The 17,765-nt window shown below is 36.5% G+C and overlaps 2 protein-coding genes across 2 annotated transcripts; one reads left to right on the plus strand and one right to left on the minus strand.

Annotated features, from left to right (window-relative positions):
- Positions 1–5,064: 5,064 nt before the first annotated feature.
- Positions 5,065–10,285, minus strand: LOC145755912 (MFS-type efflux pump MSMEG_3705-like). Its single transcript, XM_082572145.1, has 10 exons — positions 10,065–10,285; positions 9,246–9,398; positions 8,672–8,782; positions 8,119–8,281; positions 7,794–7,883; positions 7,174–7,231; positions 6,523–6,678; positions 5,856–5,978; positions 5,568–5,765; positions 5,065–5,180 (listed from the first exon to the last, which is right to left on the minus strand). The coding sequence occupies exons 1-10, from the start codon at positions 10,283–10,285 to the stop codon at positions 5,065–5,067; spliced, it is 1,389 nt and encodes a 462-aa protein (XP_082428271.1).
- Positions 10,286–13,404: 3,119 nt separating this feature from the next.
- Positions 13,405–17,691, plus strand: LOC145755913 (uncharacterized). The gene is made up of 4 exons (XM_082572147.1): positions 13,405–13,416; positions 15,438–15,560; positions 15,938–16,087; positions 17,326–17,691. Exons 1-4 carry the CDS (start codon positions 13,405–13,407, stop codon positions 17,689–17,691), a joined length of 651 nt encoding a protein of 216 aa, XP_082428273.1.
- Positions 17,692–17,765: the final 74 nt, after the last annotated feature.

Below are 17,765 nucleotides of genomic sequence, written 5' to 3' on the forward strand. Positions count from 1 at the left end.
GGATTATCCGAGACATCATAAACCTTCATTGCAGGCACAACAAATTACGACAGTTTCCATTTCTCCTCGAACAAAAATAAAACAAAGGCCAAAATCTACATTTTGTAGGAAGCGTAACAACAACTTTGTTTTTAGATAATCCGAGACAACATAAACCCTCATTGCAGGCACAACAAATTACGACAGTTCCCATATCTTCTCGAACATTGGCCATACAAACAAAAGTGGTGAACAAGGGGCATACGCCCTCCTCCAGACTTCCAAACGAGCTCAATTTTCTGACTGCAACTATTCCCTTGCCTGTAAGCCGACATTTGACACGTCCATGTCTACAAAGCCCACAGATGGCTCGTCTACTTTAACGCTACTTCAATGTCATTGATCGGACACGTACAACAATTATTCTTGTTACAACGGGGGTCAACTTCAAACAATGCACACTAAAATCGCCCTTAATGAGAATTAGCCACGTAACCTGTACGTAGAAGACCAACGGCTTTACAACGAACGAACTTTTATTGCCTTCCGGTTTTGCTATAAATACAGGAACAATTTAAACTTTCTTCACCAATCTACCGATAGTTGGTCACCGTTGCATCTCGCAATAACTGGACCTACAAACCGTGCTATCTTACTGTAACCGTAACGTCAGTCTAGCGATCTAGCTGATCTTGTAACGTAACTTTTGATCAAACCAAGTGATTTGCCGTATTATAATAAAAGTATTACTGTTACTGTCTAAACGAGCGCTTCTATTGGCCAAAATCTAAATCAGCCACGAAAGATTATTGCCAAACTTGCCCCATGTGCGATATGCAGAAGCTCCCGCAGAAAACGGTGCGAGCACCTCTGATGCCTTGCAGCGACGATAGCCCAATGAAGCTTAATGGCTTACCTACTACAAAAAAGGAAAATAAGTATATTTTGGTGTCTTGCGATACTTACACTAAATATATGCAACCCTGGCCTATGTCTTGGCAAAATGCTCGTGAAACAGCGTACATGCATTTCACGGTGTGCCAGATTGTATTAATTCTGATCAGGGGCGAAAAAGCGATTTGTTTAAAGAATTATTACAAATATTGGGCTGTAAAAAGTCTAGAATTAGCCCTTATCACCCTGAAGGTTAATGCGAAAGAAACAATCGTACAATTTTATCCATGTTTTTGTTATGTGCAACGCGACCCCTTTTGTTGGGATGATGCATTAAGTTCAATCAGAGCCACTTATGACACAAGCATTCATGAAGAAACGAACATGCCCGCATTTTCTTCTCACAGGCCGTTCGTTACGTCTTCGGGCCGATTTAAAGTGTGGGTCGCTTGTAATATAGTTGCACCTAAACCCGCAATGATGGTGGAACTTCAAGATAAAATAAGGCTGGTTCACAAAGTTGTTAAATCAAGACTAAAAAAAAGACACAACGCCATGAAAGCCTGCTATGATAGAAACTCCGATCGCAGTGTTTTTAATGTAGGCAATGCTGTTTTGCTTGGGAACTCTGCACCAAATGCGGCCAAAAATGAAAAGAAAAAGTATTATTTGCCATTTTCTGGTTCATTCTAAAAACAAGTTATTATCCCTGTAAACTATGTAATTTGCGACGAGGCACAAACAAGCCCACGAAACTCAACCACAACAGCAGACTTCAGCGACAACGTTACTGCTACCCCAACATCTACTGAACATCACAGGAATCAGGTAACACAATACCTGACTTTGAACCTGACAGCGCTCAAACACGCTTTTTAAGGCCTCGACGCTAGATTGGGCACCCCGTTTTTTTTTCAGCGATATTTACAATTAATATACACAGTTAGTCGCGCTTCACACGCATACTTTGTGTTTAAAGGGGCTTATTAAGTGTTTTTGTTGCTATATATATAGGATTTTTTAAGTTATGTGAAATTATTGTTTACATGTTACTTGTATTTTTTGCACTCTGTGTTCGTTTTATTTTCTCCTAATAAAAAAAGTTTTGTTTTCACCGTTTTCTTTGTTTTAATAAACCACTTAAAGGTCCACATTTTGTTATGTTCCAATGCCTATTTTCAATGTTTATTTACCTTTGCTTTTAGTGTTTTGTTTTTTATGTTTTTGCTAATATGATATTTACTGTTAATAATTTGTTTAAAAAAAATACTATAAGTAGTTGTTTGCTTTGTTATTCATGTTATTTTCTAATTGACGTATCTTGCTTATGTATGTCTATGTGCTGCAAGATTTCATTGTTCTCTTACTTGTATTTTACCTGATTGTTTAATCTTGTGAGCGACATCTTTTTTGGTGGGAGAAAAAGTGTGTTACATATGAGGTTTAAAAGAACCTAATTAAGTGTTCAGTGCCAGCAAGCTTGTAGCGGGTCTGGATAAAATCGCACTAATTAACGGCGCGCAAGTATTTCTCTCTGATAGAGCGTGGTAGCTTTATGGTGATCGTTCTACTTCTGAATGTTTCAACTGTTTACTGCTTTTATTTTATCGCAAGTAACCTGTTTTTAATAAAGAGTAAGCCAATAAGAACCGGCAGCTTGGTAAAGTGGTAAGACCGGCATCGTGGTGTAGTGGTAAGAACACTTGCTACACCACACATCTTTAACATTTAAATATTTTAATAATTGTAAAAGCATAATTGCATAAAAACAAAAAAACTTTTGTAGCTTATTTTGGATAAATCCACATAAGCTAACCTTTAATTTTATAAACAAACAGTTTTTGATGTTGATTTGAAATGAAATTGTTATTTATTTGCTGTCAAGCTTTGGCGTATTTTTCCTCCCTATTTAAATAATAAGTTTCAATGCTTTTAACTTTAACTTGTTTATCGAATTTGCGGGTTATTTAACAACTCTTTTCACATGGGAACTCTAACCTCGTTTCTCTAGTATTGAATTATTTTTCCAACGATTCATTTCTGCCTTTTATGAAGTGCAAATGTTCGTTTTAAAAAACAGTTAGGCAATTTCGTTCTGCTGAACGGACGCCACTTAATAAACATGGATTTAGACATTACTTAAATTCAGAGTTTATTTCCGTAAGATTTAGCCAGAATTTTATATTCTTGTATCAACTAACCACTAAAGGATTTTATTAATAATTAAAATGAATAATTCGCTACAAATGATGAATTTCCGACGTGATTAAGGTTTTGAGATTTAAACAGAATTTTGTAGCTTCTGTTCTCAGACCAAATGAACACCTTCCGAGGAGTCGCGCAAACGGAGATAAGCAAGTTTTCAGCTTTTGTTTATCAGCCAAAACTTTAGAAAAAAAACAGACAATTAACAATTTTTAAATGGGAAAACGTTATTGCGAGCTTTAAATTTTAACAATCAAACTACAAAAACGACAGATGAAGAGAGACCATCGCAGCATTTTTTACGTGTTTTTCTTTGCCAAAGCGGGTCAAGTGAACAAGATGAAGTACATTTCTTGCACGAACTACTTAGTTTCTTTTGCCCAACGATGGCCGACTCAAGACGATGATCGACGCACCCATGTCTGATGCCCACAGAAGGCCGATTATTTTTTCCGAAGTGCCCAAACGAGGCCAATATGTCTATGATGCCCACAGAGGCCAAGTCCCTTTTATTCGTCGATCGTCGCAATCACCTACCTCATGAAAGTTCGAATGTGCAAGAAATACAGTCATCAAACAATAAACGCTTATTTACAAATTTACGCTTGTGAGAATTAAGACGCGTATCGAAAAGTAGCGGTTGTGTTTTCTTATTTTTGATTACCCCGGGCTCTACTTTGAGTTGGGTTGATGTAGCTTATTTTGGATAAATCCACATAAGCTAACCTTTAATTTTATAAACAAACAGTTTTTGATGTTGATTTGAAATGAAATTGTTATTTATTTGCTGTCAAGCTTTGGCGTATTTTTCCTCCCTATTTAAATAATAAGTTTCAATGCTTTTAACTTTAACTTGTTTATCGAATTTGCGGGTTATTTAACAACTCTTTTCACATGGGAACTCTAACCTCGTTTCTCTAGTATTGAATTATTTTTCCAACGATTCATTTCTGCCTTTTATGAAGTGCAAATGTTCGTTTTAAAAAACTGTTAGGCAATTTCGTTCTGCTGAACGGACGCCACTTAATAAACATGGATTTAGACATTACTTAAATTCAGAGTTTATTTCCGTAAGATTTAGCCAGAATTTTATATTCTTGTATCAACTAACCACTAAAGGAATTTATTAATAATTAAAATGAATAATTCGCTACACTTTCTACAGTATTTTAATAATTAGTGATGTGCCGATCGCCGTTTTTTTTCGGATCACATCACGATCGGATAACGTGACCGAACAATCGGTAACTTTATCGCCACTAAATACAAAAAAATTGACCCTGTATGTTAAACACTTCTACTTATTCACAAGTTTGTTTAAAAATTTAACCGTAATATTCAGTATAATTTACAAGAACTAAAAACAATTTTACTAGCGCGGAAATAAAGCGCTGTAAAAGTTTATGGAAATCTATGTGGTTAAGGCATGTAAAGTGCGTGTTTATTTGTGACGTAAAATTAAATGTGACGTAATTACCGATCTGCCGATTTTGGACCTTGATCGGGTGATCTCAAAATACCTTCAAAAATCGGGGATTTACGATCACCATTTTGATCGGCACATTACTATTAATAATTTGCATTTTCGACAAAATAATCTTAAAAAATAGATGATATCAATTTTATAGTTTTTAAAATTTTAAAAGAAGTAACAAAAACAAAATAAATTAATTTCAAAAATATAAAACAATAATAATTTCTCATAAAATATGGAGTAATTATAAAGTAAGAGAATACAAAACATTATTTAAATTTCTGTTTAGTTGATATAAATTAGAAAATAAAAACAGCAAGAATGGCAACAAATAATTTAGGAACTAAAATAACTCACTAGTATAATATTAAAAATAACTTTAAAAATAATTTTGGCAAAAAATTATAAAAAAAATTTCACTAATAAATATTTAAAAAAATTAAAATATTGTCATGATAAAATTTTTTTAAATTTATAAATGTTTAACATAATTCAAAAATTTTATTTTCAATTTAAAGTTTTGTTTTATTAACTATCGCTTCACTTTCTTCACAATTATTCGCTTCAATGCTCATGTGCGGTGAACCACGCAGAAGAGAAATTTGAGTCAACAAAAAGAAAAAAGAACCTGAAATTAGAAAAAAGGTTTTCGTAAAAACTAACCAAAAAATAAATTAAACCAGGTTTAAAAATTAAACTATATAAACCAATAAAATATTATTTAAAAAACTTGGCTTTGCTGCATGAGGTCGTGGGTTCGATTCCCACTGCTCTCAAGCTGTAATGTTATTGAGTAAGGTGCTATAAACTCCTGCTGAGCCAGCACTCAATCAGCAGCTTAATTATCAGGCAATTATAATAATTATCAGGCAATTATTAATATATTTTCTATAGTATCCCAAACTGCCAAAGGAAACTCGAAACTGGGTCAGGGTAACAAATATATCTCCATGTTTAGGTCGTAAAGTTGACCTTCCCACATCGAGGATAAACAATTATCAATAAAAAAACTTACTAGCCAAGTAAAATCCTGGGTAAACGATGTACAGTGCTTCCCTGAAACCTAAAACTTTGATCATAGGTGGTACTATAAGAGGGGCATTCCCTCCAATATTATTGATCACAAAAATAAACATAGCGATCGCTGTCGCGCGTGACTGGGCAGGAAAGAACTCAACCAAAACAGTGAACAAAACTCCGAACCACATTTCCGCTGTGTTTTAAATAAAATTTGATTACAATAAAGTCATCTCAAAACTGGGTCGGGGTAACTGTTCTCTTAAAAAAATATGAAACTATTTACCGAATAAATAAGCTCCAAAGAGCGAAATAAAAGCATAAGGCGGAGAAAAGTAAAGAGTTCCCGCCGCTAGAGGGCAGGCTATTGCTTGACTAACGACCAAAACCCACAATCTTGTTCGTACACCTAAAAAAATTTGATTTAAAATTAAACCCCCAAAAAAATGGAATATTTCTAAATACAAATCTACAAAATTTGTGTTATATTAATAATACTGTCAATTTACATATAATGGGACATTTATATTAACCTCTTTATATCCTATCCCTTCTCTGAAAATAAAACTGTTTTATTGTACTTATTTATCTTTAACGTGGGAAGGTCAACTGCACAACCTAAACATAGAGTAACATCAGTTACCCCGACCCGGTCTCAAGTTGACAGTTTGGGATATTATAATTGCTCAATAATTAAGCTGCTGATTAAGTGCTGGCTCAGCAGAAGTTAATATCGTTTATAGCGCCTTACTTAAGGGATCTACAGCATGGAAGCAGTGGGGATTGAACAACGGAACTTATGTAGTAAAGACAAGGGTTTTGACCACTACACCATGCTGCCAACCTTCAATTTATGTCAAAATTTTCAGATAATGCCGTTTTCGAAAACTATTTTAGAAAAATGTCCATTCAGTAAAATCAATTTTTAATAATATGATCAAAATAAAGATTACCGTATTTAGAAGCGAGTAAATCGGACAAAATTCCACCAGTGATTATCCCAATCGTTCCACCAACGATGGAAGTTAAACTCATCCACAACCCCACCTCTGTGCCGGGGTAATATTGATCAAAATATAACTGACTGTTGTAAGACCAACAAAAACTTGCTGAAAATATTAAAATTTAATTTAGATTTTGTTATCCTCGATGTGGGAAGGTTAACTTGACTAAACAAAGATGAATATTTGTTACCTTGACCCAGTCTCGAGTTAACTTTAGCAGTTTGGGATATTATTATTTTTTTTGTATATATCTTTATCCTCGATGTGGGAAAGTCCAATGCGCGACTTAAACATAGAGTAACATCAGTTACTCCGACCCAGTCTCAAGTTGAATGTGGCAGTTTGGGATATTATAGATTATAATTGCCCGATAAATAAGCTGCTGATTAAGTTCTGGCTCAGCAGGAGTTCAAACCGCTTATAGCTCCTTACTCAAAAGCACTACAGCACGAGAGCAGAAGGGATCGCACCAAAGACCCCATGTAGTAAAGCCAAGTGATCCGACCACTACAGTATGTAGGGTGAGGTTTAAAGTTTGATTCACAGTACCGGCATGTTGAAGCACCGACTAAGGATTTTATCGATAAATATAAAACTCACCAGAATGTCTGAATGAAGCCCCAACCAGTAACAATAAGATAGTTGGAGATTTGATAAATAATTTGAAAGTTGTCAAAATTGATTTCAACACCGACTGCTTTTCTAAATAATAAAATTTATAGCCAGGTTTATAAATAGCTTAGGTAAAAATATTGTTTGCAAAATAGGCCAAATAACTTTTAAACATTTCTCCAAAAAAATAAGAAATTTTATGGCAGACTTAAAAAATACAATTCTTATAATGAAAATGGCAGGATTGTGTAGTGGTAAGAACACTTGCTACACCACACATAAGGTCGTGGGTTCAATCCCCACTGCTTTCATGCAGTAAAGCCCTTGAGTAAGGCGCTATAAACGGTGTAAACTCCTGCTAAGCCAGCACTTAATCAGCAGCATAATTATCGGGCAATTATACTTTATAATATCCCAAACTACCAAAGTCAATTTGAGACCAGGTTGGGGTAACTAATGTTATTCTATGTTTAGGTCATGAGATCGACCTTCCCACATCGAGGATAAATAAATCCCAAAAACAGTTTTATTTATTAAACATTTTATCAAAAGTATTAAATACCAAAGTCTATCTCATATTTGTTATTCTCTTCAGCTTGTTCTATAATTTTACGTTCTGGTTCTTTGACAGAGAAATATAAAATAATCGCCATAATTATGCCTGGAGCTCCAGCTATAAAGTAACACCAACGCCAGCTCTAAGAAAAAATTAATAAAAGATTAGTTAAAAATAAAATCATAAAAAATTTAAATCAATTTTTTTTTTTTGGGGGTTGATTTGATAGAAAAACCTAAAAATAAATCGTTCAAAAAAAGGGTAGGCTACTACGTTATGACAGCAGTTGGGATCAAACCCAGGTCCTCATGTAGTAAAGCCAAGTGTTCTGACTACTACACCATGCTGTCCGTCAAAAATATTTAAAAAATTTTTACCATTCCAAGAATGTTGGCGTCAGTCACATAATTTCCAACAGCAAATGCCAAACCATATCCAAAATAAATTCCAAAGTTGAAAAAACTCATCGCAAAAGCTCGAACTTTCTGTGAGAAAATGTCGGCCACCAAACTTGAGGTAAGAGGAGTACAGGCCGACTCTCTGAGAAAAAAAGTTTTAGGTTTTTAAGAGAATTTATTATACATACAAAACAAAAAAATATGATATTATTAAGGTTTGTTAAGACCCTATAGCATAAGAGCAGTGGGAATTAAACACAGAACCTCATGTAGTGATGCCAAGTGCTCTTACCACTACACCATGCTTCACCCACAAATTTAGTAATGACGCCAAGTGACGTTCTCGTTTGTTAAGACCCTATAGCATAAGAGCAGTGGGAATTAAACGCAGAACCTCATGAAGTGATGCCAAGTGCTCTTACCACTACACCATGCTTCATCCACAAATTTAGTTAAAAATAATAACTGGTACAAAAAACTTTTTTTTTTTTGAAAAATATTTTTTTTTTACTGAAACAAACTTTAAACTCACCCTGCCCCAAAGCCAACTCTCAGCAAAGCTAACAACCAATAAGTGTCGGCAAATCCGGTGGTAAAAGTCATTACCGAGTAAAAGAAAACACTTGCAGATAATATCTGGATTCTAAACCATAAAATAAAAAGAGTTTTATAAAAATTAATTCAAAATTTTAATATTGAAAAGCAAAATAAATTTAAAAAAATTTTAAAGAGATTTAAGGTTTGCATAGAAAATGGAGTTACTGACATTTTACCAAAAACTATATTTCCAAAACCACCATTTTACTAATAAAAGCACATTTTCTATTAACTCTCTTTTACTCAAAAAAAGTTTATAAAAAAAATTTATCCCCACAGCCCTCATGCTGTAGCGCCCTTAAGTAAGGCGCTATAAACAGTATGAACTCCTGCTAAGCCAGCACTTAATTAGCAGCTTAATTATCGGCTTATTGTAATTTATAATATCCCAAACTGCTACAGGCAACTCGATACTGGGTCAGAGTAAATGATGTTACTCTATGTTTAGGTCGTAAAGTTGACCTTTCCACATTGAGGATAAATAAATATAAAAATAGTCGGTAATCAACCTGTTATATTTATCGCCAACAATTCCCATTACAACTCCCATAACAGTAAAAATGGCAATAAATATTGGACCAGCAAGAACTTGGTATTCTATTCCCTGGCCTGAGTAATTCCATTCACAATATATTGTTCCATTCCATCCCATGAGATTACATCTAAAAATTAAGATTATTAATAATTTACTTTGTTAGTTAGCATGTTTAGCATTCTTGAGTAAGACCTGGGATCCTGGGTTTGATTCCCGCTGCTGGCATGCTGTAGCATCATTAGGTAAGACCTGAGATTCTGGGTTTGATTCCCACTGCTGGCATGTTGAAGTATCCTTAAGTAAGACATGAGATCCTGAGTTTGATTCCTACTACTAGCATGTTGTAGCATTCTTAAGTAAGACCTGCAATCCTGAGTTTGATTCCCACTGCTGGCATGTTGTAGCATCCTTAAGTAAGACCTGAGGTTCTTGGTTTGATTCCCACTGCTGGCATGTTGTAGCATCCTTAAGTAAGATCTGAGATGCTGGATTTGATTCCCACTGCTGTCATGTTGTAGTATCTTTAAGTAAGACCTGAGATCCTGGGTTTGATTTCCACTGCTGGCATGTTGTAGCATCCTTAAGTAAGACCTGAGGTTCTTGGTTTGATTCCCACTGCTGTCATGTTGTAGCATCCTTAAGTAAGATCTGAGATGCTGGATTTGATTCCCATTGCTGTCATGTTGTAACATCTTTGAGTAAGACCTGCAATCCTGGGTTTACCTGCAATCCTGGGTTCTTGAATTGATTCCCAATAAAATAATATTAGCATGCAAAATTAACAACTACTCACTGTGTTGAATTCTTCACATCTCTGCATTTTGTGTTTGACAGTTTTTCAACATTTATGTCCAAAGTCAAACAAGCCATGTCTCCAAAATGAACGTCCTGTGCCATTTCCTTTGAGGTGACACCGATCATAAAATGACCCAACTCCCCAAACCCATAACACAACATTAGGATTGTTATACAATACCAATGATACATAGGCTCCCCTTTAAATGTTTTAACCATTTTGAAATTGTTTTCCTAATGTTAAAGTAAACTGAATTTAAATTCTGTTAAAATATATTTTTACATTTATTAATTAGCGATGTGGAAAGGTCCACTTGACAACTTAAAAAAAGCTGCTGATTAAGTGCTGGTTCAAGTTCATACGGTTTATAGCGCCTTACTTAAGAGCGCCTTACTTAAGAGCGCTACAGCATGGAAGCAATGAGGATTGAACCCAGGACCTCATGTAGTGAAGCCAAGTGTTCTGACCACTACACCATGCTGCCATTATTACAGTATATATAATTTTAAAATTTGATACATAAAAATTGTTCGTTATTCGTTTAAATATTATTAAAATAATAAAAACATTATTCAGCAAACATAATATAATTTAGAGGACTATACTAAAGTACGGGATGCGGGATAGTGCGGGGCCGTATGTAAACGTTAAAGAAAATTCGCGGAATGCGGGACGGAACGAAATTTTTGTACTTTTCTGCGGGATGATTGCTGTTTTTATCTTAAGGGCTAAGGGGTGATGCGGGATTAACTTTAAAGGTCAAAAAATGATGCGAAATCAAATATAAGGCACAAAGGAAGATTGGGGGAGAAAAATTCCGTCCGTCTCCGCATTCAGTGATTTTTTGTTAACGTTTACATACGGCCTCGGTATTTCCCGCGCCCCGCAACTTCCCGCATCCCGTATTTTAGTACTACCCAATTTATGCCTAAAATTAACTTAAAATTTTATCCAGAATATATCAGCTAACGCAAACAATTTTGGCAAATATTACCAGACCATAACTTTTCTAATATTTTTAACATAAATATATCTTAACATTTCTTTATTTTTACTTTATAATTTGCTCAATTAATCTAAAAACATCTGTTTTTGGTCTGTTTACAAAATCACATTTCCTCAACGCGATGTCAACAAAAAGTTGAAGTAGTAACTCATATGCGGCGTACGAAAAATGTCACCACTTTTTAAATAATCATTGCAAGAAAGTCGACTTCAAGACCTAAATATAGAGTAACAACTGTTACCCCGACCCAGTCCTAAGTTGTCTTTAGCATGTTAGAATATTATTGATTATATTTGCACAATAATTAAACTGCTTTTCAAGTAATGAGCCAGCAAGAGTTTATATCGTTTATAGCACCTTACTCAAGGGCGCTACTGCATGAAAGCAGTGGAAATTAAGTCCAAGACCTCGTATAGAAAAGCCAAGTGTTCTGACTACCAAACCAGGCTGCCTTAACATAATTTAACTAAAAACGTTTTTCCAAATAAACATGAATTAAGAAACTGTACAAAAAACGATGTTTTACCATTTTTATAACAAACAAACAAGCGCAAGACATCTACCTAAAAACCTAGCAAGCGACCTAACTACTAAGACTGAAGCGCAAGACATCTACCAAAAAACTTAGCAAGCGACCTAACTACTAAGACTAAAGCGCAAGACATCTACCAAAAAACTTAGCAAGCAACCTAACTAATAAAACGGACTAAAACTTTAAAACTGTGCCAATTTAGGGGAAAACAGTTCCTGCCATAGCGTACGTGATCCGATATTCAAAAAAGCGAACAGTCGATCAAAGCCATTGGCCAAAAGGCACTACAAGCTGATCAGACGCGCTTATAAAACCAATGAATATCCACGTACGGAGAAGTGGTTGGCCTCCCATTGTCGCTGGGAGGTCTCCCATTTACACTTCCCTAACTGTTAGTTGAACATCGAAATCTTGAGCCTAGGTTAAGCTTAAAATGAAGCTATTTGTGGTCCTTTGTAAAAGTCCAAGTTTACGCTTTGTATATGTGTTGGCTTAGCATAAGCGAAAAAGATTTGTTCGATCTCGTCTTCTAATCCTTCCCACACCTCTGTTTTAAGAGCAGGTAGTATTGTGCGGGATGGTATTTTAAACCTGGGCTCTAAAACTTTCATAAGGTCCCTAAAACCTTTGTCATTTAAAACCTTTCGTCAATGAAAATGGCTGCAAATTTTTAGTATTAAAACTTCTTTTGTTGCCTGGACAGCCACTTAAAATACCTAATTTGCATTTATTACACATTGTATTACTTTCACTATCTTTGATTACGGTCTTAACCAAATATTAGACCTACGATTTGACATCGCAGTAACTGTTAAAAAAATAAGACATTGAGGATAAACTAATAACCGAGTATCAATTTGCATTTGCGTTTTTCTTTAATTTTTCAAAACGTTAAATCATTGTTCAATTTCCCAAAACATATTTTTTGCAGAAGCTTATTTAACATTTCAAGCTTGATTTTACTCAAATATTTGTAATTTGAACTGGATGCGTGGTGTAGTGGTAAGAACACTTGCTACACCACACATGAGGTCGTGGGTTCAATCCCCACTGATCTCATGCTGTAGCGCCCTTGAGTAAGGCGCTATAAACGGTATATCTTCCTGCTGAGCCAGCACTTAATCAGCAGCATAATTATCAGGCAATTATAATCTATAATATTCCAAACTGCCACAGGCAATTTGAGATTGGGTCGGAGTAACTGATGTTACTTTATGTTTAAGTCGCGCATTTGACCTTTCCACATCGAGGATAAAGATATATATCAAAATAAATTATGATAAATAAAAAAAAAATTATGATTAAAAATTATAATATATAGTTACTGCTAATAATTAAAAAAATTTATTTAAATTTGTTTAAAAATAAATAACATCGTCTGAAATGTTTTACAAAGTTTTCCAATGTTTTATTAAGCGAACGTTTGGTAATTTCTTAACCCTTTTAAATATTAAATTTCTTGTTTTATTAAATTGTCGCATGAATATTTTATAAACAATTTACATAAAAATTAATTTTGCATTTCCAATTTATTTTTATAGATCAAACGGTAACGGAATAACTAAATTTATGCAAGCGACTTTTTTAAGAAAATGTTTCGATAATTTGAATAAATTCTTGTTTACTTAAATTTTACGATTTAAGATTTTAGGTCAACGAGGTTGTTAAACTTGGCTAACAGCGGGCAGTTTATGACCTTATTGTCTCATCCGTTTAAACGATTGTTTTTTAAAGGGTTTCAGTTTAGTTTGAACTCGTTTAATTTGTTAAATTTCAGAGTTTTTTTGAAAATAGAAGATATGGAATATTTGGTGAGCAAATTTTGATTTATTTTTGAGTTAATATTAGTTATGAAAAAATTGTATCATCCTTAAAATTATATTTTAAAAACTACTTTTTTTTCAAGTTATAAACGATAAAATTTTAGAAACTAAAGGGTATTCCCCGCTAAAAGTTTGGGTTTATGGGTCAGATTGTCAAATAAACGTCATTTAATTAATCTTATGAATATAAGAAATATTAAAAAAGGGTTAACATCTAAAAATAAAATAACCGATAATTCGTGAGTCTATCAGTGAGGGTCTGGTGAACATCAGATTATGAGCCGAAAGGTTTCGGGTTCGAGCCGCGCCAATGCCACATTATTCGCCCTTAAGCCTGGCGTTTACAGATAGCTTAAACACACCAAAAGGTTTTTGGTTCGAGCCGCACCAATGCCACATTATTCGCCCTTAAGCCTGGCGTTTACAGATAGCTTAAACACACCAAAAGGTTTCGGGTTCGAACCGCACTAATGCCACATTATTTGCCCTTAAGTCTGGCGTTTACAGATAGCTTAAACACACCAAAAGGTTTCGGGTTCGAGCCGCGCCAATGCCACATTATTGGCCATTAAGCTAGGCGTTTACAGATAGCTTAAACACACCAAAAGGTTTCGGGTTCGAGCCGCGCCAATGCCACATTATTTGCCTTCAAGCTAGGCGTTTACAGATAGCTTAAACACACCAAAAGGTTTCGGGTGCGAACCGCACCAATGCCACATTATTTGCCCTTAAGTCTGGGGTTTACAGATAGCTTAAACACACCAAAAGGTTTCGGGTTCGAACCGCACCAATGCCATATTATTTGCCCTTAAGTCTGGCGTTTACGGAGACCTTAAACACGTCAAAAGGTTACGGGTTTGAGCCGCACCAATGCCACATTATTTGCCCTTAAACCGAGTGTTTACAGATAGCTTAAACACGTCAAAAGGTTTCGGGTTCGAACCGCACCAATGCCACATTATTTGCCTCTGAGCCTGGCGTTTACAGATAGCTTAAACACACCAAAAGGTTTCGGGTTCGAACCGCACCTATGCCATATTATTTGCCCTTAAGTCTGGCGTTTACGGGTAGCTTAAACACGTCAAAAGGTTACGGGTTTGAGCCACACCAATGCCACATTATTCGCCCTTAAGTCTGGCGTTTACGGATAGCTCAAACACACTAAAAGGTTTCGGGTTCGAACCGCACCAATGCCACATTATTCGTCCTTAAGTCTGGCGTTTACGGATAGCTCAAACACACTAAATAGTTTCGGGTTCGAACCGCACCAATGCCACATTATTTGCCCTTAAGCATGGCGTTTACAGATACCTTAAACACACCAAAAGGTTTCGGGTTCGAGCCGCACCAATGCCACATTATTCGCCCTTAAGTCCGGCGTTTACAGATAGCTTAAACACACCAAAAGGTTTCGGGTTCGAGTCGCACCAATGCCACATTATTCGTCCTTAAGTCTGGCGTTTACGGATAGCTCAAACACACTAAAAGGTTTCGGGTTCGAACCGCACCAATGCCACATTATTTGCCCTTAAGCATGGCGTTTACAGATACCTTAAACACACCAAAAGGTTTCGGGTTCGAGCCGCACCAATGCCACATTATTCGCCCTTAAGTCCGGCGTTTACAGATAGCTTAAACACACTAAAAGGTTTCGGGTTCGAACCGCACCAATGCTACATTATTTGCCCTTAAGCATGGCGTTTACAGATACCTTAAACACACCAAAAGGTTTCGGGTTCGAGCCGCACCAATGCCACATTATTCGCCCTTAAGTCCGGCGTTTACAGATAGCTTAAACACACCAAAAGGTTTCGGGTTCGAGCCGCACCAATGCCACATTATTCGCCCTTAAGTCTGGCGTTTACAGATAGCTTAAACACACCAAAAGGTTTCGGGTTCGAGTCGCACCAATGCCACATTCCCCCCCTTAATTCCGGCGTTTACAGATAGCTTGAACACCTTCCCAATGAGATATGAGGTTTTTAGTTAAAGTTTAATGTTGATTGCAGGAAACCAGTCGCTCTGCAAGGAAGTTTGATCCTTCCCGAACTGCGAGATATCGACGAGCTGATCCAAAGTCTTCCAATATCGTACTCGGCTACGATCGAGAACAATGGGAGACAACAAACAATGTATGACGTAATTTAAATTATTTTTATTTATCCTTGATGTGGGAAGGTCGAATGCGCGACTTAAACATAGAGTAACATCAGTTACTCCGACCCAGTCTCGAGTTGATTTTAGTAGTTTTGAATATTATAGAATATAATTGCCCGATAATTATTTTGCTGATAAGTCAATCATTTATAGTGCCTTACTCAAGAGTGCTACAGCATGAGATCAGTGGGAATCAAACTAAGGACATCACCTATTTTAATATTTTTATTGCGACGTAAACAATTTCTTTATTAAAATATCAGTAAAAAAAATTTAAAAAAAATAAAAATTAAACAAAAACAAATGTTTTTATCTTTGTTATTTTTCATCAATTTTCTTTTCGATTTTTTAGAAAATTCAACGTGAGGTCGTCCGAGGTTTGCAAGCGCAAGGTCACGTGATTAAAGGTGAACGAAAATTAACAAATAAACGAAAACAGGGAATGCTGGAAACTACTTTGTCGCTAGGTAGCGCTGTTAACGACTGGAGAACTGAATCCAAGGTTTGGATATTTTTTTACCTTAACTTAAAATCAGTTTATATAGTTTATAGCGCTTTAATCAATAGCGCTTTAGCACGAGAGCAGTGGGGATCGAACCAAGGACCTCATGTGGTGTTTGAAGTGTTTTGACCGTCACACCACGCTGCCAAACTTAGCTTGTTATTTGGTTTTTAATTTTATTAAAGAAGACTTGTGGTGTTTTATTTGCAAATTAATGTTTGAGCTATCCGTGAACGCCAGATGTAGATATTAAACCTATATGTGTTAGCTCTGTGATAGGAAAATATATCATTTCAACTAAATGTTTCCGTTGTTGGTTAGTGTGCTTTAACAATTCAGTCATAAAGTTTCGGGTTCGAGCCGCACCAATGACACATTATTCGCCCTTGAGCCTGGCGTTTACAGATAGCTTAAACACACTAAAAGGTTTCGGGTTCGAGCCGCACCAATGCCACATTATTCGCCCTTCAGTCTGGCGTTTACGGAGAGCTTAAACACACCAAAAGGTTTCGGGTTCAAGCCGCACCAATGCCACATTATTCGCCATTAAGCCAGGTGTTTACAGATAGCTTAAACACACCAAAAGGTTTCGGGTTCGAGCCGCACCAATGCCACATTATTCGCCCTTAAGCCCGGCGTTTACAGATAGCTTAACACAGCAAAAGGTTTCAGGTTCGAGCCGCACCAATGCCAAACTATTTGCCCTTGAGCCTGACGTTTACAGATAGCTTAACACAGCAAAAGGTTTCGGGTTCGAGCCGCACCAATGCCACACTATTTGCCCTTGAGCCTGACGTTTACAGATAGCTTAAACACACTAAAAGGTTTCGGGTTCAAGCCGCAACAATGCCACATAATTCGCCCTTAAACTAGGCGTTTACAGATAGCTTAAACACACCAAAAGGTTTCGGGTTTGAGCCGCACAAATGCCACACTATTTGCCCTTGAGCCTGACGTTTACAGATAGCTTAAACACACCAAAAGGTTTCGGGTTCGAGCCGCACCAATGCCACATTATTTGCCCTTGAGCCTGACGTTTACAGATAGCTTAAACACACCAAAAGGTTTCGGGTTCGAGCCGCACCAATGACACATTATTCGCCCTTAAGTCTGGCGTTTACAGATAGCTTAAACACACCAAAAGGTTTCAGGTTTGAGTCGCACCAATGCTCTATTACTTATTTTATCTAATACCTAAACGAATGACGTAACTAAACATGATGTCATTGTATATTTAGCGTCACTACAGGGCGCACGATTTGAAGAGTTGGGGACCGCGGACCCTGGTGCAGACGGACTCGTATTCGTGGACCGAACGTGACCGGAACAACCTCCAGAATTTGAGGGACTCCCGGTACCTCAAGTTGCCCCCGATCTACTCCCGGTCACCCACCCAAGCCCACGGAGATTGGAATGACGTTAACGGCAACAAAAATGGTCGTGACTTCATCTCTAATGAAGATTGGGGTGACATCGCCAGCAATAAAAGTGCTCGTGACGTCATCCATAACGGTCGTGACGTCACGAACAGCAGCGTGGCCACGAGAAGGCAGCAGAGAGGAAAAAGATACAAGTCGTTGCCAACCGACGAGGACGATATTTAGTGACGCCACGATGACGTGACGTCATAATTTGGCTTTGTGACGTCACACTTTTGAATTATTGACATTTTACCGCC

This window comes from Corella eumyota, chromosome 6 (assembly GCF_963082875.1).
Source record: "Corella eumyota chromosome 6, kaCorEumy4.1, whole genome shotgun sequence".
Lineage (NCBI taxonomy): Eukaryota > Metazoa > Chordata > Ascidiacea > Phlebobranchia > Corellidae > Corella > Corella eumyota.

What these genes read in the sequence shown, in the direction of transcription:
- LOC145755912 (XM_082572145.1), bottom strand. Translation starts at nt 10,285, where the DNA reads ATGGTTAAAACATTTAAAGGGGAGCCTATGTATCATTGGTATTGTATA. An exon ending in GATGTGAAGAATTCAACACA is followed by an intron (nt 9,399 to 10,064) that starts GTGAGTAGTTGT and finishes CTTAATTTTTAG; the next exon opens with ATGTAATCTCATGGGATGGA. An exon ending in GTTGGCGATAAATATAACAG is followed by an intron (nt 8,783 to 9,245) that starts GTTGATTACCGA and finishes TTTATGGTTTAG; the next exon opens with AATCCAGATATTATCTGCAA.
- LOC145755913 (XM_082572147.1), top strand. An exon ending in AATGGGAGACAACAAACAAT is followed by an intron (nt 15,561 to 15,937) that starts GTATGACGTAAT and finishes TCGATTTTTTAG; the next exon opens with AAAATTCAACGTGAGGTCGT. An exon ending in ACTGGAGAACTGAATCCAAG is followed by an intron (nt 16,088 to 17,325) that starts GTTTGGATATTT and finishes TTGTATATTTAG; the next exon opens with CGTCACTACAGGGCGCACGA.